The sequence below is a fragment of the Drosophila innubila genome (genome assembly GCF_004354385.1).
Source record: "Drosophila innubila isolate TH190305 chromosome 2L unlocalized genomic scaffold, UK_Dinn_1.0 4_B_2L, whole genome shotgun sequence".
Taxonomy (NCBI): domain Eukaryota; kingdom Metazoa; phylum Arthropoda; class Insecta; order Diptera; family Drosophilidae; genus Drosophila; species Drosophila innubila.
The window spans coordinates 9986645-10010532 of NW_022995372.1; the positions used below are offsets into that span (position 1 = coordinate 9986645).

The 23888-nt window shown below is 38.5% G+C and overlaps 6 protein-coding genes across 9 annotated transcripts; 2 read left to right on the plus strand and 4 right to left on the minus strand.

The window, feature by feature from the left end:
• Positions 1-227: 227 nt before the first annotated feature.
• On the minus strand, positions 228-2384 carry LOC117781198 (protein mushroom body miniature). Its single transcript, XM_034617951.1, has 2 exons — positions 1039-2384; positions 228-983 (listed from the first exon to the last, which is right to left on the minus strand). The coding sequence occupies exons 1-2, from the start codon at positions 2314-2316 to the stop codon at positions 435-437; spliced, it is 1827 nt and encodes a 608-aa protein (XP_034473842.1). The 5' UTR covers positions 2317-2384; the 3' UTR covers positions 228-434.
• A 386-nt stretch (positions 2385-2770) lies between these two features.
• Positions 2771-3711, plus strand: LOC117780860. Its single transcript, XM_034617535.1, has one exon. It carries the CDS (start codon positions 2823-2825, stop codon positions 3411-3413), a length of 591 nt encoding a protein of 196 aa, XP_034473426.1. The 5' UTR covers positions 2771-2822; the 3' UTR covers positions 3414-3711.
• LOC117780859 lies at positions 3435-5787 on the minus strand. The gene is made up of 4 exons (XM_034617534.1): positions 5490-5787; positions 5226-5390; positions 3952-5136; positions 3435-3887 (listed from the first exon to the last, which is right to left on the minus strand). Exons 1-4 carry the CDS (start codon positions 5644-5646, stop codon positions 3589-3591), a joined length of 1806 nt encoding a protein of 601 aa, XP_034473425.1. The 5' UTR covers positions 5647-5787; the 3' UTR covers positions 3435-3588.
• Positions 5788-5851: 64 nt separating this feature from the next.
• Positions 5852-10747, plus strand: LOC117779800 (protein smoothened). Of its 3 annotated transcripts, none has more exons than XM_034616117.1 (6): positions 5852-6222; positions 6300-6690; positions 6747-7228; positions 7640-8260; positions 8619-8789; positions 8854-10747. In XM_034616117.1, exons 1-6 carry the CDS (start codon positions 6215-6217, stop codon positions 10346-10348), a joined length of 3168 nt encoding a protein of 1055 aa, XP_034472008.1. In that variant the 5' UTR covers positions 5852-6214; the 3' UTR covers positions 10349-10747. The 3 variants fall into 3 exon arrangements, with proteins under 3 accessions (XP_034472008.1, XP_034472010.1, XP_034472011.1); XM_034616119.1 differs by having other exon boundaries at positions 8858-9087; XM_034616120.1 differs by having other exon boundaries at positions 8619-8793; positions 8854-8902.
• A 1518-nt stretch (positions 10748-12265) lies between these two features.
• On the minus strand, positions 12266-22803 carry LOC117779802 (androgen-induced gene 1 protein). Of its 2 annotated transcripts, none has more exons than XM_034616123.1 (3): positions 22577-22803; positions 12796-13016; positions 12266-12733 (listed from the first exon to the last, which is right to left on the minus strand). In XM_034616123.1, exons 1-3 carry the CDS (start codon positions 22772-22774, stop codon positions 12409-12411), a joined length of 744 nt encoding a protein of 247 aa, XP_034472014.1. In that variant the 5' UTR covers positions 22775-22803; the 3' UTR covers positions 12266-12408. The 2 variants fall into 2 exon arrangements, with proteins under 2 accessions (XP_034472014.1, XP_034472013.1); XM_034616122.1 differs by lacking the exon at positions 22577-22803 and adding an exon at positions 13258-13521.
• Positions 15901-17605, minus strand: LOC117779801 (protein amnionless). The gene has a single exon (XM_034616121.1). The coding sequence runs from the start codon at positions 17602-17604 to the stop codon at positions 16003-16005; it is 1602 nt and encodes a 533-aa protein (XP_034472012.1). The 5' UTR covers position 17605; the 3' UTR covers positions 15901-16002.
• Positions 22804-23888: the final 1085 nt, after the last annotated feature.

The window sequence follows — 23888 nt, forward strand, 5'->3', positions numbered from 1 at the left end:
AAAAATTTCGATTTTCTCCTAGGCAACTCTGCGACTATCGCATTTTTGAATTTGCCGCCATATTGCTATAAAATTGTATTGAAGAATAAAATTCAAACAAGTTTCTTTAAATTTTAAAGCTTGCAAATGCAAATCTGTTCCCCTTTCAAGAATAAATTTTTCCTTTTCAGCTTCAATTAAAATGCTTCTTTGGCAGACTTAAGTTTTTTAGTTTTAAAACCACATATACAGGTTCACAAAATTTACTTAAATCTTAATTATAACTTAACATTTATACGTATAAACCAAAAATGCTTATATCTGAAATATGGTTAAATTCAAATATGTAGTAATCTCCACAAATTTTCCAAATCATAGATTTTATATACGAAATTACTTTTTGATTTCATTAAGTTTTATACAAGCATAAATTGTATAATAGTTAATAAATGAACTTATTTAGGGAAATTAAACGGCGCCCCATAAGGATACATCATGGAGTTGTAAGGTGCGCCGGGAGCGAGCAAGGGGAAAGGAAATGCTCCTGCTGTTGTCATATTTGGAGCTGGTTGTGTGCTGGCTTGCTTGGAACTGCGTTTGCGTTTCGCCTTGGCTGCTGGCTGCGGTTCACTGCTGGATTCACTTAATCCACTTTCACTGGATGATTCTGCCGAGCTTGCTTCATCGACATCATCATCTTCGTCATCGTCACTAACGTTAGCTTCAACTTTAATTTTCTTTTTGGGCGTTTTCTTTGACTTTTTGACAGGAAACCGTTTTTCCTTCTTTGCCTTGGTTGTGGAAGAAGCAGGAACCGCCACAGGTGGAGCTGTTGGAAATGCAAAATGTTTCTCCATATTAAAGACGGACATTTGTTGCATGGTAAACTCCATGAAAGCCTGAAGTGCAATTGTTAAGTTGGGTGGATTTGGGCAATTCTTTAAGCTATGATATGGCGCTGAACAGTTCCGGCAGATCATCTGGCACTCAAAAGAAGTATGTCCCTGTAATTTTAATGATTTAGAAGAATTCTAACAGGGAGGTTAAACATATACTTACCTTCTTGTCGCATAGGGCACACATAATAGCCACTTTAGGTTTCGCCTTGCTGACCTTTTTCTCCGCATTCGAGTCTGCTTCACTGCCCTCATCTGTTTCCTCCTCTTCCTCCTCCCTATCCTCAACTTCATTGTCATCGGGAATTGTATATTTTCTGGTCAAATTACCAATGCATACAACATCGTCTTCGGATACGGTTTTTTTTAATTTCTTAGGTGACTTTGCTATTATTTCCTTGACGGTGGTCTTGGCTTTGACTGGCGGTGCTTTCTCCTCCTCGCTAGACGATTCCTCTTCGGACGAAGAGGGTGGAGCAGGAGGTTTAGCAATGACCTCAGCTTTGATCTTTGTCTTTTGCAGTACTGCGGACTTTGTTTTCATTGCTGGCGTTTGCTTTATGACTTCACCATCTTCGTGACTGTCATCGGAGCTGCTGGAGGAACTATCGTCACTGCTTTCCTGTTGCTTTGCCGCTGTCTTAGGCATTGGATCTTTCTTCTCTTTCTTAATGTTAATTGCATTAATAAGTCTGGTTGGTATTTCTGGCTGAGCAGGAGTTACTGCTGCTGGAATCGTCTCTTTGGGAGTTTCCGCAACAGGAGCTTTTGGTGGTTCAGGAGTTGGCACAATTGGTGCCTCAGGAGCAGTTTGTACCGGTGGCAATAGCGTTGGCGTCGCACCGTCCTCTTGATTCAGTTGTCCATTAGTGAAATAAAAAATGTCATTTTCCATTGGTTCGTCATACCAGGGTCCGACTGTATTACCTCCAGTATTTCGCTCATTATCGTTACGGCCACCGCCGCCACGTCTACCATTACGCCCACCATTTCGGCCGCCATTCCGACCATTATTACCATGACGTCCACCACCGCGGCCGCGACCGCCGCCATCGTTATTTCCACCGCCGCCTTTGCGACCGCCACGATTCTGATCACCACCGCGGCGATGCTTGTTACCCTCATTATCATGTCCAGTGCCACCAATGCTTCCACGTTCCAATTGTTGGTTTAATGGCTGATGATTCGGTTGCTGTTGGCTGGAATCTCGAAACTTGGTAAAAGATTCTTGATTATTTATGACATCAGCACATGCTTGTCCTCGAGTGTTTCGGTTAAAATTGTTGTTATGGTTCTGTTCCTTCCCCCGTCTGTTTCCTCTGTTATTGTCGGTCCAGCTTCTATTTAACTGGTCTCCACTATTATTATGATATTGGAAACGGTCGGAGCCGGAGTTGTTGTGCCAATTGCCCCCAGAAAGTCTTTCCCTGCCGTTTTGCATCTCAAACTGTAGTCAAAAAAAATAATACAGACCGCTTGCACGTGTTTTATTGGTTCGATAACCCGCAGGTTAATGACCATTATCGATGTGTTATCGATAAAAAGAATTAATAACAACATATCGAGTTTATTTTCCGATGGCTGTTGAAAAGAAAAATATCGAATATATCAATTTCTGAGCGCGATTTTAAATTCAAATTAGTTTTGTTTCCACTGAAGTCTACTAAGTGTGTCTTAGATTTTGCCATAGCATTTGCCTCCTTCCTTAAACTGAAATTCAAATTCACCAACAGGTTATATTAAAGAAATTTTTTTTATTAAGTTAAAAAAAAGGTGAAAATAGGGGACGATAGGGTCGCACAATTATACCGATACTGACATAGTGTCAGAATAAAATATCGCCAAAAATTATCTATCGATATATAAACATTTTATTAACAGTCCTATCGGAAAGTAACAATTAACTTGTCAAAATATCAAGCGACCATAATAATTGCTGTTCCAAAAATGTTTCAAAGGAACAATAACAATTTTAAAAATAAATTTAAGCGAGAAATACAAGATCGTTCAAAATCGTGGGGTAAAACGAAGTTTAAGCCCAAGCCATTTGTCCGCACAACATCTGCACCAGCACCAGTGCCAGAAACGGCGAAACCATGGCAACATGTGAAGAATGACATTCTCGATGACGAGGAGGAACTGCGTAGCTCGGATCGCTTTAATATGGACAGCCAGCAAGCTAAGGATATACTGAAGCAACGAGAGCAGAATCACAGGCGCAACATAATCGAAGCAAAGCGCAATGAAAAGACCACATGGGAATCATTCGATGATGGTGATAATGCTGCTCCTTCTGCGTCGTCCAAACCCAAAGCGAATAAAGACGATGGAAAATCGGAGCCTTTTAGCGTGGTAAAAACCAAAAATCCTGAGCATCTGAATCCATGGGAACGTAATTTCGTACGTAAAAAATTAACAAAAATGGTGGGTCGTAAATATAAAAGTACAAATTTGCAAGATATTATAACGGACATGAAAAAAAACAATCTCGTGAAACCACAAAATTTCAAAAAGTTTCGAGATGAGAAAAAGAATTAACAAAAACCATTTTGTGTGTTTGGGAAAAATCAGAAATGTATACACAACACATAAGTACTACACACTTTAATGTAAATCATCTTAGAAATAGGAGAATATGTGAATGGATTTGCAAAATAAATATGTAAACTAAACAGTATGAGACGACAATTGATTCGGCTGCTTCATTTGAGGCTCAACCATTCGCATTTGCCAGTTTGGCAATTAGCTGATTGAATTTACTGTTGGATGTGACGCTCTTTTTGGAATTGCGCGCCTGCTCTGGCGCATGTTGAAGAAAATAAATGACAATAAATTCGAGTGTTTGATTGGCTTCCTTGGGGTACATCATGTTGAAGGTATAATAGTAGCAGAGCAATTGGGCAATGATGTCGGGCAAATCATCATCCACGGCTGCAAATGTGGTCATTATTTGACCCTCAATATACACCATTGCCTCGGTCTGGGCACTCTGGGCTTCAGCTGCTGGCGTACCTATAAAGAAGTAGAATAGCTTTTAATATGTTGATTCCTATGAGCTAAGCAGTGGTATACTTACTGACTAGAGCCACCCAGGGTGCATTGGTTGGATTCATGTGTTGCAGCACATCTTTTGACAAGGGTCCGTTATCGATTTGCTTGAAGATGTAATCGGGGTCCTCATTGAAATGGTATGCCAGGCCCCGTACTACATTTGTATTGTTCTCCTCCAGAGCGCTAACCTTCTTATTTTTGGACGTTTTGAAGAATTTAAAAATGCGCTCCCTTTCGCTGGTAAAGCGTTTCGCCAACAAGCGCGGATCAATTGACATGAGCAACTCAAAATGCTGATAGAGCAAGTCCTTATTGAATATATACGGCCAGTTCTCCTTTATGGACGTTATATCCGGTATCTTCTCGCTGTTGTTGAAGAATACGCGCTGCAGTGGAAAGCATTCCTTCATGTACTCGGCAATGGTAGCGGGCTCAACTTTGGTACTGCCACGATAGCTGGAAATCAGCAGCTCCTTCTTCTCCTCAAGGTCGCGATTGATTGCCATCGTTTTGGAGTTGCCATTTGCCGCTAATCCACCAGTTGCTCCGGTGCCTGACTTACGCTTCTTGCTGCTGCTGGTTATGTGTATTTCAGAGCTGCCGGAACTTGCGCGCTTCTGTGGACGATTCAGCGCATTATTACGATTAATCATCTTTGAGATAAGAGACTGCGGCGATGTTGCTATCTGTTGTCCTTCGCGATCCTTTTCTAGCAACGAATCGGGATACTTCTCGGCTGCCTGCTGAGCCACCTCGCGAAACACACGTAAGGGTATGTGAACTGAACGCTCGCGTAATGAATCTACTAGTAGATTGGCCAGCGTATTCAGTCGCTTACCCAGGCTGGTTTTACTGCGTAACAGCTTCATAATATCGTTCGGTACCTTGGACCAAGGTATCGAGAACTCCTTGAATTGTGCCTTCGATGTCTTTGAGTTGCTAGGTGTCACACTCGTCAGTGATAGAGTTTCGTCATTGGATACTGTAGAGTCGTTGGCATTCGATACAAAGCTGGGATCCAGCGAGCTGCCCGCGCGTTCTGAACGATTCAGTGGCGATGGTGGAGGTAGAATAACATATTCGTCACTTTCGGCCAACAGCATAAGCAATATTTTCTCTTTGGCGGCAAACAAGAGTACTTCATCTTCGCATATCTCACAGCCATTGCTCTCCAGCACTATGGTGTTGCCAGTTAGGCCAAATTTGTGTGCTGTTTACATAGAGATACGCAAAAATAATTAATGTTAGATAGTACAAATAAATAAGTATACTATATTTATGTTCAAATTTAATAAATACCTTTTTCAATTACATCCTTTCGACTGGGCAAGGACATGAAGGTCTTTTTATTCTTGCGATCGGCGCTACATATTGTAATTAATACCTTTTCAGTGGGCAAATCGGTTTTTAATTTCGTATTTAGCGAGTCTGGCACTTTTCCAGCCTCAACATTGGAATGCATTTCTGCGACAAACGACAAATAAACAAATTTGAAATTTAACCAAACAACAACATTGGGTACACACCCAATCTCATGGCAGAGTTCACATCGTTTGTACGTACCAGAAGACCCAGTCCCAGCGAGTGTCGTTGTTTCCGATTTTTTTACTGCTGTTTGTACACCATTTTCATTTGCCGCAGCGGCCGCCGGGGCCGGGGGCAGAGTTGGTGGCTTCGTCTCATTAGCAGCGTGTGGGGCTACCACTGGAGCGGCATCCATGGCTTCAATTTGTGGCCGCCGAAATTAACAAATGCACAAGTTTAATTTAAATCAAGCCTTTTTTTTTGTAAAAATTTGCACAAGCCAAACTGCGGCCAGGGTTGTAAAGAACGCCACACATCGATATGTTTTCAGCGACTTGCGTGTAATGGTAGCAATCGATTATCGATACTCTGCAGACGATTGCGATAACTGACCACTTTGTGGGTGGTCTGCGACACAATCAAACGCTCATTTGTTGCTTTTCGTGTGTGTGTGTTTTGCGGCGCATTTTAGTTTTTAATTTTTCTCGGTTTGTTTTATTTTTATGAATTAAAATCATCAAACGCATTTGAAAATATAAGGCATTGTGAAAGTAGCATTGGCGTGAGCGCAAAAAAAACGGCAGCAAAATGCGCTGATTGCGAGATTTTGTAGTACCAAACAAGGCACTTCTTCGTCTTCGTCTCTCTTCGTCTCCTCCTGCACCTCTTCGCTGGAGCATTAATATTCACAAAGGCTTCGCTTTATATATACTAATAGCGAATATATTTTGTGGCAGTCACATAAAAATTCGCATTCACTCATTATGAGGACGTAAGTATGCTGAAAGCGTCAAACTCAATTTGCCAATATCATTTAAATGTTAATTCAAATCTTGGCCTGCTTACCAGGAATACTCTCACTGTCTGCTGCCTGCTGCTAGCCAGCCTTTCCTTTGCAAGTCCCAGTTCCGCGAAATTGAGTACAAGCACTACGCCAGCCAGCTCAATACAAGTCGATTTGGAGCCAATCAATGGCACGATGAATTATCGGCTCTATGGCAAAAAGGGCAAGGATGATAAACCCTGGTTTGATGGCATTGACAGTAGACAAATACAGTGTGTACGTCGTGGACGTTGCCTGGAAGTTAACACCACACACAACACATGCTTGGGCTCCAAGTTGCCGTATGCCTTAACCAGTCTTGGTTTAACCGACTACCACAAGGAAAAGGAATTGGATGAAGCTTTGAGTGGTTATTATGCCCTCCGGCATGTTCCCAAATGTTGGGCTGTTATACAGGTAGGCACTGAAGCTCATATACATGGTGTAAACCCAAATAATTGTTGTCTTTACAGCCATTTCTTTGCGCTGTTTTCAAGCCCAAATGCGAGGAAATCAACGGACAGGACATGGTCTACCTGCCTTCCTACGAAATGTGCAAGATTACGCTCGAGCCTTGTCGCGTGCTATACAACACCACATTTTTCCCAAAATTTCTGCGTTGCAACGAAACGCTATTTCCCACGAAGTGCAGCAACGATGCACGTGAAATGAAGTTCAATGTAACCGGAAAATGTATGCCACCTTTAGTGCCGGCAGATAACGCAGCCAGCTATTATCCCGGCATTGAGGGCTGCGGTGTGCAATGCAAGGATCCATTATACACGGATGATGAGCATCGGCAAATACACAAATTAATTGGATATGGCGGCACATTGTGCCTGCTCTCAAATCTGTTTGTGGTCGCAACGTTCCTCATAGACTGGCAGAATGCCAACAAATATCCAGCTGTGATCGTTTTCTACATAAATCTGTGCTTTCTTATTTCCTGCTTTGGGTAAGTTTATAAACTACAGATTTAACTTGTATAATCCTGCAACGTAAAGTGATCGATTTGAATCAATACAGCAAGTCTCCCAGTTTTGATGATATCTTAATCAAGTTTTGGTACAGGCTTGTCTCTTTGCTGCAAACAGTATACATATATGTCGAACCCGGATTACTATATCCTACAGCTGTCATAAATAGAATCGAAAGGTTGAAAAAATCCCTTTAGCATAAAATAATATTTTATTATTTGAGATAAGTTAATTAATCTCCCATATTGTTTTGTATAGTTATTTAAATCCTGATCAAATATGGTTTAAATCAGCCCACTAGAGGGAACGACTAGTCGAAACTGGGAGAGGATAAACTTTCTTTTTAATTTTAATATTTTTTATTTTATTTACTTAATCACCCTTTACAGCTGGCTGGTGCAGTTTACGTCCGGCTCACGGGAGGATATTGTCTGTCGCAAGGATGGCACGCTGCGTCACTCGGAGCCAACGGCTGGAGAGAATCTGTCATGCATTGTGATATTTGTGCTTGTGTATTACTTTCTTACCGCCGGCATGGTGTGGTTTGTATTTCTAACTTATGCCTGGCATTGGCGTGCCATGGGACATGTCCAGGATCGTATCGATAAGAAGGGATCATACTTTCATCTGGTTGCTTGGTCACTACCCTTGGTGCTCACCATTACGACAATGGCGCTCAGTGAGGTCGATGGCAACGGAATTGTGGGCATCTGTTTCGTTGGCTACATCAATCATTCGATGCGAGCTGGTCTACTTTTGGGACCCCTTTGTGGCGTCATTCTTATTGGCGGTTACTTCATCACGCGCGGTATGATTATGCTTTTTGGCCTAAAGCATTTTGCCAATGACATCAAATCAGCCTCCGCCAGCAATAAAATCCATTTGATTATCATGCGTATGGGCGTCTGTGCGCTGTTAACATTAATATTCATCCTGGTTGCCATTGCCTGTCATGTAACAGAGTTTCGCCATTCAGCCGAGTGGGCAGAAAGTTTTAGACACTACATTATGTAAGTATTATCGAATAATTACTTCCTTTAATCTAATCATATTAGATCAGATCCTGAAGTATATCAATTTCTTTAGGGAACTAAGATTATTCGATTCGAACCATTGTTAAGTCTTAAAAATTATGTATTTGCATAAATGTTATCCTCTTTTAGCATTATTTTAATATTTGAGACGTCTACTAAAAATCTAATCTACTAATAAGTAATATTTAATGTCGTTTATAAATTGAAACGTTTATGAATTCTCCCAGTATCTACAACTGTTATATTTTTAAATGCTATAAGTTGTTTGTTGACTGCTCTTAGTCGACGTTAAATAAATAAATAAATAAAATAAAAAAAAAACATTTCTTTACAGTTGCCGCATCAGCTCCGTTTTTGATGAGAACAGCGTCTGCAAGATTGAGAATCGTCCCAGTGTGGGAGTGCTCCAATTGCACCTGCTTTGCTTGTTTAGTTCTGGCATACTTATGTCCACTTGGTGCTGGACACCGTCCTCCATTGAAACCTGGAAGCGCTACATAAAAAAGTAAGTATTGTGGTAACATTTTTGTTGGATTGTCTGCAACTTTTCTTTGGTTTCTTTTTGCTAGAAAGTGTGGAAAGGAAGTCGTCGAGGAGGTCAAAATGCCCAAACACAAGGTCATTGCACAAACTTGGGCCAAGCGCAAAGACTTTGAGGACAAGGGAAGACTCTCCATAACGCTGTATAACACACATACCGATCCCGTGGGTCTAAATTTCGATGTAAACGATCTAAACTCTTCGGAAACGAACGAGATTAGCTCTACCTGGGTGCATTATTTACCACAGTGTGTGAAACGTCGCATGGCACTGACGGGCGCCACGCCTGGTAATACAAACTCCTCCAGTCAGGGTCAGGCTGGACGCAAAAACTCCTTGGACTCGGAGATCAGTGTCAGTGTACGTCATGTGTCCGTGGAATCGCGACGCAACTCTGTAGACTCACAGGTGTCTGTGAAGATAGCCGAGATGAAGACCAAAGTGGCATCGAGATCGCGACAGCATGGTAAGCATGCTTACACGTCGAGCAGCAACAAGAGATCGCAGCGACGCAGAGATTTCATTGCGGCCAGCAGCGGACGCACAAAGTACAGCAGTGGAGGACGGGGACGACGTGAAAGCAGCACCTCTGTTGAGTCACAAGTTATAGCGTTGAAGAAGACCACTTATCCGAATGCTAGTCAAAAAGTGGGCATGTTTGCCCAGAGCACCAAAAAGCACAACAGCACTAGGCGTCGTAATGCGGGATTAGATCCCTCCATCATCAATGATTTCATACAAAAGAATGGACAGTTAATATTACCATTTTTGCAAAACCAGGGCATGACAACCTCCTCAGATGAGGAAGATAATTCGCGTGCCTCTTTCAAAATACACGACCTCAATTTGGTGGTCAAGCAGGAGCTGAGCGATGATGATGAATTGATGATAAATGATGATGGACCACAGATTCAAGAGCTGCCCAGCAATGGTAGCAAGGCCGCCGCATTGGGACATTTCTTCAAGCACATGCAAAAGTCCAGCGAATCGAATTGCAATGGAAATCGTCATTCACGAAACTCACAGCGGAGTCGCAGATCACGCAAGGAACACGCCAAGTCACAACGTCACGGGGACTTAAAACTCGACCTTGATTTGGATGTGGACTCAACTAGCGATTTTAAACAGCAATATGTGCGACAATTAACCGCAGCGATTGATGTGAATGGTGACTCTGTAAGCTGTTCCTCCGTTGAGCTGGATATTCCCCTGGATATTATGCTACACAGTTCCTACTCCGGCCTGTCCACGGGCAAACCCAATTCGCGCAACAGCAAGACCAGCTGTGATGTGGGCATACAGGCAAATCCATTTGACATTGCTACACACACATTGCCCACCTATGACAATGAGGAGCTGCAGCAGGCCATGCGTCTGCTCAATGCGGCAAGTCGGCAACGCAACGAGATGATGGCAGAGGATGCCACTGAAATGCAATGCCTGCTCGGACCACGACATCACAGGGAACCAACACTCATGAGTGAATCCGATAAACTTAAAATGTTACTGCTGCCCTCCAAATAGAAGTTTTACTAGAGTGGAGTGGTTCATTTGACGGAATGCATTTACTTAAGTTTTTAAAACTCTCATCTTCCATTACAATCGGTAAACGATTTTGAATACGAATACTCATAGTAATTAAGTTTTAAAAAGTTTACAAATCTCATATTTTTGCATGAAAACAGAGAATAAGCGTTTAAGATCTGTGTGTTACCATTTATATGTCGCTATATTGACTGTTTCCTTAAACTAGACTGTAGAATTTATAGTAGTATCGATGTATGTTGTTTTAAATGTACAAATAAGTCGCCCTATTGGGCAAATCAAGCACAACGAAAACGAAACGAATTGTGTTACAAAGTGCCTTAAGAGCTTACAATTAACATTTTGTAACTAATAAACCGATTTTAAATCCCAAGTCAAAAGCATCAATATTTTATGTATAGAAATGATATGCAACATTTATAGCTCTTGTTTACAATTTGAAAACATTGCCTCGGGGAGTTCTAATCTCTAGGCGTTTATTTTCTTCGGTCTCCAAGGAAAAATAAACAAACATTTATTTTCGTTTTCAATTATGATTTTGCTGTAAAATTTATATGTGGAAAGTAATAAAATGTACACTTTTCTTATTAATTAGGTGCCTCGGTAGTAAACATTTTAAAACAACAATAATTCTCATGATCAAGCACATTAAAATAATTTTTATTGTGTAAAGAGCCGTTAACCTATTCCCGGGGAGAGCAAAATGAATCAAAAATATTACGAATAATGATTATTACTATTATTTATTACGATTTGTAAATTTAAAATTTATTTGAATGGTTTTAGAATGGCGCATCTGCAATCTGATTTGGAGATGCAGTTTTGCATTGTACTCCTATATTTATAATACCCCCTGCTAAGGTATAAAAATATCTCTGAAGAACTAAAATAGTCTCTAAAAGAACACATAACAGACTTCTACTGAAAGTATTTTAAATACTTCAAAAGTTTAAGCTACTTTAGCTCAAATCCAAAGAAACCATAGAAAACAAAAATGTGTTCCCAAAAGGTCGTTACAGGCTTTTACGCTGACCTCTGGGACTTGTGCGTACAGCAGGTAGAGGCAACGCCTTAAACCGGAAAAAGGGCGTTTCAGTGGTAAAAACTACAGGTAAAATGTGCTAACAACAGATGCTACGAACCATTAAATTATTTCTACAGAAACACTCTTGGAAATGTTACACTTGTTTGAGAAAAATAAACGTTCGGTGCGGAAGACCTCAAGAGGTGTTTTTTTATTTGATAATCAACTATTTGAAATTAAATTAATTTTTCTAATATTAAATATAAAAAATACACCTGGCCAGACTTTAAATAATTCACTTGAAGATTGCTTTTACAGCGACTTTCGACGCGTATTCCTTAAATATTCATTTTAAATTTTTGTTCGTAAGCATGAGATCCCAAGAATTTCAACAGCTGATTGACAATACAGAGCTGCATTGGGAGCTTTTAAGTTGTTTGAGTTGTCATTGGGTGTGGCAAGACCACCCACAGCCCTCAGTAACTTAAATTCAGCTGCTTTAAAGATAATAGATAACTGATTATTTAAAGTTGAGCTTGACAAGTGACAGTTGGCGCCATTTTGTTGACATTTTAAATTGAAACGAAGTTTAGTTGAAAGTTTCTAATAAGTTAATTAGATTTAGTTTATTGTAGTAATTGTAATAGTGATTGTAATGATTCTAATATTGAAATTTACAGATTAACGCAGGTATTAAAGTTGTTGCTGTGCTCTGCTTTGATATGAATTATGCAATTAAAATACTTGTACTTTAATATTAATTATGCTCATCTAAAATATAACCAAATGATCTTTGACAAACTCGAATTTGCAATTGCAAGTGCAAATTACTTGAAAGCCTACAAAAGTTAATTGTTATTAAATATAGGATATAGGATTAGATCAACTTTATAATTTATTAGATTGTTGTGTAAAATACAAGCGACAATTGAATTTCATTTCTGCTGATATAAGTAGTTGCTATTTAAAGACGACGACACAGACTTGCTACTGACTACAGACTTAAAGACACAGCCTACTTGGACTTGCGCTGAGACAGCTTCACTTCCTTGGCCCACACAATGTTATTCACGAATTCGCCGAGTAGATAGAGGGCAAAGGTGAAACCAAGCACAGCTACAAAGAATACAATGCGCTGTGGCAGCTGAAGGACTTCCAATACCGGATAGACCCAGACATTCGAATAATGCTTGATAATGTGAATCCAGACCAGATAGCTGCCCATGAAGATGCCCAAGCCAGTGAGACCCTTGCTGCGATTAGGATATGCACGATACGAGGTGAACATCTCCAGCACAATGAATACCACAATGTTGGTGTGCAGCACATGATTGAGCCAGCTTGAATATGAGAAATATTATTAGTGTTTTTCGGAAAAAGTAATTACATTTATATAACTCACCTGGGGAAGACGGGGTCCAGCACTTTGGGAAAGACGAGTTCCCGATCGATGGCATACAGCGTCCAAAAGGTTACACCCACATTCAAGGCCACTGGGAAGGCAAGGGTGGCCATCAGCCAGTCCTTGAACCTGCGTATAGCTGGCGGACGCTTTGGCACCAATTCATTTGTGCCCACAAAGTCATTTGCAAGCGAGACAATGTAATAAAGCGCCTGAATTATCTGTAAGTTCATAAAGTGGTTAAAAAGATGCGTGTGTTTAACAACTGAGGGGCTGGGATTGTGCTTAGGGGTGAAATAGGTGTAAAGTGGAATAGATTGCAAGCCGCAAAATCATTGAACCTTTACAAAAACCTAAACCGGTTATCATTATTTCGTGCTAATACTTATACACTTGATTAAGATAAGACAATGATACTTGAAAGCCAATCTAAATTCAAATAATAATTTGTCAACTGCTTACCGCATCCAAGAAAGTTAAATATTTGAACTTTCCCCCAAATGGATGATGAATTAATTTCGAATTTGTATCAGTGGAATTTGGAAATTCAACGTATGTGTAATCATAATAGATTCCATACGTGAATTGAACTGCCGCCGTCAAATGCAGCAGTGTTCGAAGAGCGCCAAAAACACTCTTAAGAAGCGAATTCGTTGCAGTGCTTGTGGCCATTTTAATATCGTAATTGATTTTTTCACGGCAACGAACACCAGCCGGCCAGCAAAAATGTAAGACTGAAGACGGTTTGTTCGCAGTGTGACCGTGGTCCTCCAACAATTTATTTATCGATATGCTATCATCAGACCTTTCGGCTTTTATCAACGTGTGGGCACATTGTATTAGCTTTTGTCGCCATAAATTTAAAATTAGTGGTGGTATTCCTGAAACAGATTCAATTTGGTTTCGATGCGGCTGAAGCATATCTGAATCAGTTTTAGAAACGACCCTTTTTGCACACTGATTTGATTTTGATTTCGAGAGATTAAAAAAGGCGCGAAAGCATAAATTGACAAATGAAAGTGTGAAAACTGTTCTTCTTGCACTTTTTATAAAATGGACAAAAAAAGGCAATTTTACACATTATCAGATCCTTTTCGTCTCTTTAGCTTCAATTATTAGAGCCCTTTCTTAGCTGTCATACCCATCAGGGACATCTATAGTATGTATTCTGCATTAAATATATAGTTATTAAATTATTAATTCTTGAAATGCAGGAAACTTTTAACATTCTTCATATTAAAATCATCACAAAATGTAAACAAACACCAAGTGTGATCAAATAATGTTATCGAAATATACGGTCTTACATATTGTCGAAATCAAATCAAAACGAAATCAGCCGCAGAGCAGATTTCGTAAAATTTTTTGAGCTACCACACTTTTCGTTTTTTTTTTTTTTTGTTTATCTATTTCGCCTTGCAACCCAACACATTTTGTGTGAATCAGCTGTGAACAGCTGATCGGCGAAAGCGAATCTGTAACAAAACCAAATCCGAATCTGTTTCAGGGATACCACCAGTATTTTTCGTTAAATTAAAAATAAATAAAAAACAAAAATTAATTTTTTTTTTTAAGTGACTACAAAGTACAAATATAATAATGGATTTTTGCTCATTTATTCTAAATAACTAAAAAAAAAACTAGAAATACTCTTTCATACAAATTACGTTTTTGTTTTGTCGCTTCCGGAGGGGGTGAGTTGGAAGGTAGGGCACTCAAAATTTTATGGCAACGTTTTCCATATATGGTGCCATATTTCTGCCAATCACTGTACAGGAAGTTATAATCAGACAAAAACAAAAACGGATAGTAATAAATGAAGACATTAAATCATATAAGAATAAATAGTTTTAAAACACATAAAAGTTTAACGTGGCTTCACTGGTATAATTTCCACTTAAAACTACAAAAAATAGCTTCCCAAAACATACTTTATGTTATTGTAATGCTTTAATAAGCATATACTTAAAACTCAGCTATTACCCGAGGTAAGACACTGCTGATTATATGGGCAACAAATTTAAATTAACATGTTTGACATTATATTTTTGAAATTTTGTTGACTGCGCGCTTTAGACTGCCCATCGGGCGGGATAGATATCAATTATCGATATTTGTTAGGGCTGCATTATCTACTTTTCGCTTACCGCACAGAGGAATGTCAAAAATTTGAATTTGCCGGCAAACGGATGGAAAATTGACGATGGTAGTTCCAGATTATAAAAGTAGTAGACGCCATAATTAAATTGGAACACTGCCGTTATATGCAACATTAATTGCACTGCGCGACTGAAGCCAGCGGGCGTGGAGCCCTTGTTGTTGGACTTGGATCTTGCCATGTTTACCGCACAAAAGTCCACTTCACACTGATTAGCCGGCTGGGTACAATCTATGTATATAGTTTATATGCATTACACTTGTACTATCTACGTTAATGTTTGTCGCTGTCCACACCGTGTTTTTCTCTTGCTCGGGCACTGATAAGACTGCTTATCACCATGACATTTTGCTTTAAATTAAGATTATGTGTGTGTTGATATTGCAGCTGGTGCAAAAGTATATATGTATCCATTAATATGTATAAATAGTGGACAGAAACACGGAACGCAACGGAAACGACATTGAAACTGAAACACTTTCCCCGTTACGACAGTTACAGCTGCCTGGCGGGCAGTCAACCTGTAATGTAATTGGAAGTCCGTTATGTTACTGATTGGAAAGAGGTAAAGTGGCTATGTTGCCGTCAAGCTATGAATAGAACAAAGTCTATTGAATATGTTGTCGCCATAACTAATGCGAACTATCGATTTAATTTCAAATGTTGTTTCAAAGGCGCTCGAAGGCCAAGGGCAAGCGCAGAAAATAGACGCAACGCTAAATATATACATTTAAGTGGTATCAATTTGCAATTCGCAGATCACCATAATTTAAACTTCTAAGCCTTAAAGCAAAAAAAAAAACACCTGACCCCAAATTCCAAAGTATTTTATTAAATATATTTTATTTTTTCAATGCTAAAAATTTACATTTGTGGGAAATTTTTAATATCAGCTTTCCACTACAGAAATATGTAACTTTTTCTGCATTTTTATATTTTTTTCTTCATTTAAAAAAGTGATTTACAATATTTCAATGTAAACGTTTCCATTGACCAGAATTAAAGTTTCTGTACTATAAAGGTCAATATGAGAAAGTAAATGGATTCATTTATTCTTTGGTTTCCGCCTCGAAATCGCTTTCCGCTTCGGAGGATTCCAAATTGATTTCAGTGAGTTCCTGCTCCTCCCCGCTGCAGCTGTCCAGTTCACCAGTTTCCACATTGGGAGACAAGACATTCGGACACGATTCAGGCTTCACAATTGGCTGGGACATCTCCGCTGTTGTTGGTATCATTTCCTCCTGCTCGAGCATGGGATTATTGAAAGAGCGTTCCCGCACCTCTCCGCTCTCAGCATCGTAACCAATCACGGGCAAACGCTCAACGGCACTTCCGGCGGCAGTTGGAGCACCAGAAGATGCATCATCAAAGCGATTAAAGAGCAGATTCCTACGCAAACGCATTCCCAAGTGGTGCCAACGCCAGCGTCGGGGATCGTGTATCCACTGGGGAATGCGATTCAGGTACGGATTCTGAGGCATATAGTGGGCCAAGATAATGATCGATACAACGCCCACGAGCACCACACAGAAGAGTATGAGGAGAACCGAGGCGAAGGTAACATTTGGATTATACGGATGACCCGCATACTTCACCTCCAGACCGGTCGCCGTGCTCAGAAATGAACTCTCATTCCGTTGTGCCTCCAAACGACGGGTGAACTCAATGCTGCGTCCACTGTAACTGCCACGATCTATAATAATAGCTTGCAGGTAGTTGCCATATTCCTTGGAACCCACAAAATCCACATGCACCTGCAGCTCATCCGCCAGATTATCTCTGTTAATTAACTTGTTCATATATGAAAGTAGACTTTGTCGATTCTCCGCCATGCAGTTTTGACTCGACACAGTCATCATAGCGCCGCAGAGGAAACAACAGGAGCCAAGGGGACGAATGGGGGAGACACAATGCGGTTGTTCACATTGCGATTCCACATTGCGACAGACTGGCTCGATCAGATGCTCGTAGTCCTTGTGGCAGCCACAGAGCTCACCTCTATAATATTCCACACTCACACCTTGTGCATTGTGGAAGAGCAGCTGACCCAATTCCCGACTCATCAGCTCCTGCAAATAGGTCCTCGATATGGATGAGCCAGCCAAGACCAACTGTCCCAGTCGCAGATACTGCACATTTTCCAGATCAAAGGAGAGGGCGCCATTGCTACTGGAAATCACCACGTGCTCATCATCACAGGGGACCCGTTCCAGCTCTGGCACAGCGGACAAACTGACGCTACTTCCACCTGCCACTCCCGGCTGCACACTCCAGCTGCTGGGATCAAACCATTTGCTCGTCTTCGGCGGCTTTAAATACGCCCGACGTTCATCGCTGTCACAATCGGAATTAAGTCCTCTGCCAGTTGCTTTTGCCGTGACCAAGTTAATGGTCGACTCCTCGGCAAGCAGCAAAGCTCCCTGACGTGGCAGCATGAAACCCCTAACGGATACATCAGTCGGAATCGGCATTATGGCCGGATAGTACTCAGGAAAGACAACCAAATCGTGGACACAGGGCAAATAATTATCCAACCAGGCCGAAGGACTTCCAAATGGAGCACCAGCGCTATGCCACTTGATGGTTGTTGTGTCCGCCTCCAGCAGGAGCAGACTGCCTAGTATAATCAAGATTCGTTTCGGCTGCAACATTTTGTCACCAATGTACATTTTACACTAAAAGCCCAGCGACAAGTTTCAACAACGACTATTTTTGGGGGCGTTACTTTTGGCTCTGCAGACATTCCCAGATAATTATCAAATGCCGAGTAAAAATAAAATACACTAAAATAATAAAATTCATTGTCAGAGATTGATGTAAAAAAGTTTCTAACAAGTTCCTTAATGTCTAACAGAATATCATTAAAAGATTGGCTATTTAGTAATTATTTTTTTCGTTTGGCCATAACAATATCATTAAGATTAATGTTTATAGATAGCAATATTTAAATATAAAAATAGTCGACCATAGGAATATCCGTTACATACTTCTAAAAGCTGGTATTGGTATTAAAAATTAAAATACCTATTTCTGCCGTTCTGATTAAGCGATCTTGTTGCAACGCAGTAGGATGATAGATAATAATAATAGATAAATTTAATTATGTAAAATCTTCAATCCAATGGGTGTGGTGGTCCGCGATTTGCTGCTAAAATGTATTATATACTTGATCTGCTTAAAAGTCTTAGTCAAATTTGGTTGCTCTATTTTATTTAAATTGGTGGGGTTCAAGTCTCACCTCAATTAACAATACTGATTTTAATGTTGACTCAGGAGATCTGATGGAGATTGCTGCTAAATTCTGCCCCAATTTAGAGCAAATAATGTTAATCGCCCAAAAAGTAAATATTAAGAAACTTGAAGACAATTTGCCAAAACTGAGAATGCTCAGGGACGTTACAATTTACAAACGTTATGGTTCATGGATGCTTGTTAAAAGTAATCTAATTAATTCTATGCAAAGTTTAACAAATCTACGCTCTCTTATGATTAATCCAAGCTATTTCCATAAGAAAGAAAGTAAGTTACTTTTACTTTTTCAGAATTCTATAATACTATAATTACTATAATAATATATAATACTATAATTTTCAGTAAAGCACTTGAACAAATTAATTCAGTTGGAGGAATTAAGTGTTTATTCTTTTGAAGCCGTTGATATTAATGATTTATCCACTTTGCTTGGACATTTAAAAACATTAACTATATATTGGTCGGATATAACAAAGTTAAAAGGATAAATACGATTTATGCTTCGAGTTTGACAGTCGATACAATACCCAGCTTCAAGTTCTTGACATAGGTTATTTTTCTGTGGATAAAGATTCAATCTCGCGAATATCTAAACTTAGTGCTCTCAAGCAAATCTTCTGTCTTGACATAATACCAAGTTCAATTGATGTTTTAGCCAAATTACCATTAGAAAAAATATTTATTGAAGCATTAACTTGCAATTGGTTAAAGAGTGTTTATTATTAAACGTCATTGGTTTCTATGATTGTGGCATCGATGAGAAATTTCTTCCTACACTTTTGGATACATTGAAGGCGAGAGGCTTTCAACCTGATCGACCATTCCAGCTCGATATTACATATCACAATGAAGTCAAATTAAAATGGAGGACTCAAGTAAATGCAGTTTGTATAATAATAGATATTTATTTAATGATATATTTTATTTCAGCTTTCGTCTATTCCGAACTCAAATATATTAAAGATAACTTAAAACTGACAGTTCCTATTACAGGATAAATTGGAAAATTAATCATATAGTATACATAAAATTATATTTATATTTAAACTGACATATTTAAAAATAAATTTTGTTTTAGTCATTCAAATATGATTTTATACTCATGATTCAGTTCCGTTTATTGATTAATAATCCAAAAGCTTATTCATTACTTTCGAAGCTCTCAAGATTCGAGTATAAAATTACAGTCATTCTCCTTGACAAAATTTCAAAAACGTCAAACTGTTATAACTTTGTCAAAGCAAACCGATTTTCTTGGAGAATAAAAATATGATCTTTATTTTGATTTTGCAACAAAATTACCAAGTTTAATTTTTTCCCACCGTTGTCCATTTGTTCTATACTTTCTCCTTGACCTTTTTATTTTAAAGTTATTTGAGAAAAATCGGCATTTGTAACTGAATGTATTATTTGTCGATTGGTCGATAGCTCGGTTCATATTTCAACATTTCGTTTATAACCTCGATTTGTATAGACAATACCACATGCAAGTATAAAAGTATAGTAATCCATAAAAATAAGATATAATCTATGCCTTTTGTTAGATCAAACTGTGTTCGGTGTGTTTGTAGAGTTAAATAATTCTCTATAAACTGTTCTACAAATTTGGCTAATAAATTTGCAAGTAATAAATTGCACGAATTCAACGAATGGAGACGAACGTGCGCCGCTAACGGTACACATATATGTTTATCAAAAGTCCAGACATACATATAGCGAAGAATACATAAGTGAATATATCTGAGCATATGCCGATCATTGAATAATCGAATCTTCTGTTTTACAATGCAATTGTTTGGCGAAATGGAAAATACGTTTATTTTCATTTTGATTTCGGCGATACATAAACAATTCGGAGTCCGGAGGCGCGCGGATTTGACGGAAGCCATTGGAATGCCAAAACAACCGGATGGTAATGGTGCGTGTGCATGACCCGGTCATGGTATGATTTCCACATGAAAGCTATTTGTTAAAAAAAAAAATACAAAAAAAATCTAGTGAAAACACCAGCTAAAGAAAACAACAGCAGCACTCGTGTCCACGTTAAGATCTAAACGTAAAGATATAAAGCACTTTACGCCAAGATCAAAGTATTTATTGTGCTGAGATTATAAATCAAGGGCACGCAAGGTCGTCAAAGTTGTCTGGGAATACATATACTAAAACTTTCAATCAACTTTATTTCCTCATAGCATAGCATAGCATTGCAAAAAGTGTAAAAAAAAAATAAATAGAAGTAGAAAAATAAACGTGGTTGCTTGGGTTAATTTAAAAAATTAATTTAAGTCAAAGAATTTAAAACCAGGGAATAACACCGCAACCGGTAACGGAAACGTTAACCGACACTAACCGTTTCATTTTTAGTACCGGAACTGAAACCGTAACCGAATGAAAATTCTCGGTCAAGAACCGAATAACGAAACGCTTGTACCGGTACGGTTGTGGTAAAGTTACTAGGTCGAAGAGTTGTCCTGCTTCAAACGGAATGTCATTTTGATCACGATTTGGCCTCTCAATTCATTATGTATTCAATTTTTGTTCATTTAAAAAATTTAATTATTTTCGACCAAGATTTGATTTCGATGCTACGGGGTCCCCTCTTTGAAATTTCGAAAATTCAATATTTTAAATCTCAAGTTTTCACTTTTAATCAACTCGTAGTTAGTGTAAAAAAACACTTTAAATTTGATTCTGAGACCTTTCATTTTCTTGTAAAAAATCATGACAAAATTAAGAAAAATTTCGACTTGTAAAGTTGCTAGTCAGTGGCTTGAGCAACCTTGAACTGTCATAACTTTGTTAAAGCCTAACCGATTTTCAAGCTGAATGTCATTTTGATCATTGTTTGGCCTCTAAATTCATTTTGTATTTAAATTTAATCTTAAGCTTTCACTTTTAATCAACTAGTTATAGCGTAAATACTTTAAACTTGATATTGAGACCATAAATTTTTTGTAAAAAATCATGTGAAATTGAACAAAAATTTGGACTTGTAAAGTGGCTAAATCCGCAGTATGACCAACTTCATACTGTTATAACTTGATCAAAACTGAACCGATTTTCAGACGGAATTTTGATCATGATTTGGCTTCTTAATACATTCTGCCTTCAAATATTTTGAAATTCATTAAATTCGTTTTTCGCCCTAGGTTTGTTTATTTCGATGTCATATTTATTATAAAACGACATCTTAAAATTTTAAAATGTTTAGTTATTTCGGGACGTACCGGAACCGAAACCGTAACCTATATTTGTATCGGTTTGATTCCCTGTTTTAAACCATTAAACATTTTTTGAAAATTGACAGCTTCTTTACAATTTATACACAATATTAATTAAACATTGAGATGTCCCACACTAATTTACATAAATTTTTAACATGAACCGTTAAATCAATCTAGCCTTCAGTCTATCTGTTAAATACGTCAATCTCAGAAGTATATCGATTATTTTTGGCCTTCAAATTGTATCACTTAGTATTGCATTTGAAAGGATTAAATCTAATAGAATTATAGCAAACATAAAAATGTGGTGAAAGGATAAATTCTAATAGAGCTGTAGCAAAAATAAAAAGCATTTTATGTAAATTGAAGTTAAGGAAAAAAGCAGCATAAAATAATCCTAATGAAATTCATGAAGAGAAGGCGTGTTGTTGCCAAGTGTGTGTGAAAATCCATAATAGATGATCGTATTCTGAGAATATTTTACGACATGTAAATGAGTTTGCCAGCAATCTAACGCTTCCCCCCACCAGTGCCCGGCTGTTGCCTCCAGCAACCGTATGGCATATTTACATTCACGCCAATAAGATAATCTGGCATCTATCAGCGCCAATAAAAATCAGGCAAGACGCCTTTTGTTTTGTAGCATTTTGATTTGTGGGCAGCTTTACAATTCAATAAAGCAAAAGAGTTTTTCACCGATTCTTTCAGCAAGAATTTTCCCTCACGACTGAGAAAATAAATAATAAAAATAATTCATGGCATATTAAGGCGATGTGTAACACTTTGCAACGACAACAATTGAATGTTTAATGGTTGAATGGAAATCAAAATGTATCTGAAAGATACGCGGATGCAGCAAACGCAGTTGTTGACCCCCAGCCAAAAAAACGCAAGATAAAAACATCGATATATGTATATAAACAAACATATGGCAGACATAAATGGGAGACAATAATAACCACATTTTTTATTTTCTTAATTTAATTTAATTTTTCCTTTTGAAACTGGAACACACTTGAAACGATTGTGGCTGCGGCCGCATTTCCGTCATATTATAAAGGCCATGATATATGATGGGGTTCGTTAATGTTCTACATATAGATTTTTTTTTTCTTTTGCATATGACAAATTCGAGTACTATACTTACCAGAGACCAATAGCTCAGGAATCGCAATTTTTGTGGGAAGTTTTCGGGTACCAGGCGACGACTCAAGCTCGTTTTGAGCTTGTAGCTGCGTTGTATCTCAAAACTGCTGTAGTATAATCCATAGGCAAACTGTCCCAACGCACACAAATGTATAATTGTTACAAAGACACGAGATTTATATAGCTCCACTTTGGTCATCTTGTGTAATAAAAGTCTTTAAAGTGTTTTTATTGGTCGAAAACTGCAAAACTGTCCAGAAACAAACTTTAATTTCTAATGCAAAATAATGTACGAATATCTAAAAAATTAAAAGAAAAAGGTATGAGCAACCTTTGAAAATGTGAAACAAAAGTCGAAGACTTAGCAAGGTCTTAGCACCCACTTAAAGACTCCCCGGGTGAACATAAAACGCAATCAATATTTGCGCCATTGACATAAATATTTGAAAAACTAGCAAGCCGAAATGGAATTGGATGGAAAGCCACACATTGAAGTTGCCTGGCGCCTGGGGTCGGTGTTTATAATTTACATATGCTAACAGATTTTATTTGCTAGTCAACGCAATTGTTGATTGTTGAATATTTTGAAACAAATCTTGTAGCACACGACGCACACGCACGTAAATTTTTCTGTATATTGTTGTTTTGTGTTTTTATTTTTATTTACTTTGGTTAGTTTTATTTTATTTTATTTATTTTCTTTGTCTGTCAGCACTGGAACTGGCGCGCACAACTTAGTGTATGAAAAACTAGAGTCGGACTGGCACTGGATAAATAATGTTGCTCATACGCCGCATTGGCTGCTTGTCGCTTTTACTTTCGTCCATATACAAAAAGCACATTCGTATGTTGTACTTGTGCTGTTGCTTCCGAATTGCGTGCAACTGATGCGCATGTCCAGAATTTCAGCTGCGTGTGGCAGGTCCGAAGTTTGGGCTTTGCGTCTGTATACCAGGCGTTACTGTGGCAGCAGGTCAACGTATTTATTAGAACAACCACAACAAGTCACAGTAATAAGCACTTTTAAATTAATTAACCAACTCATTCTAAATTTAACTAAGCACTTTGTACTGAATAAATGACAACGTTAAACAAACAAAACAAATATTATTTTAGATACAGCGTCAAAATAATGCATGTAAAACTAAAAGATAACAGCCTGTTCAAACAATTCCGTTTGAGCTGCTAAAATGGCGCGCACATTTCGTCATCGTTAACGAACACTGAGAACAGCTTTTGTGAGTGCAGCCCTAGATTTAAATTTGATCGGTATTTGCCAATACCACCACCTTTCCAAAGGGGAGAGTTACAAA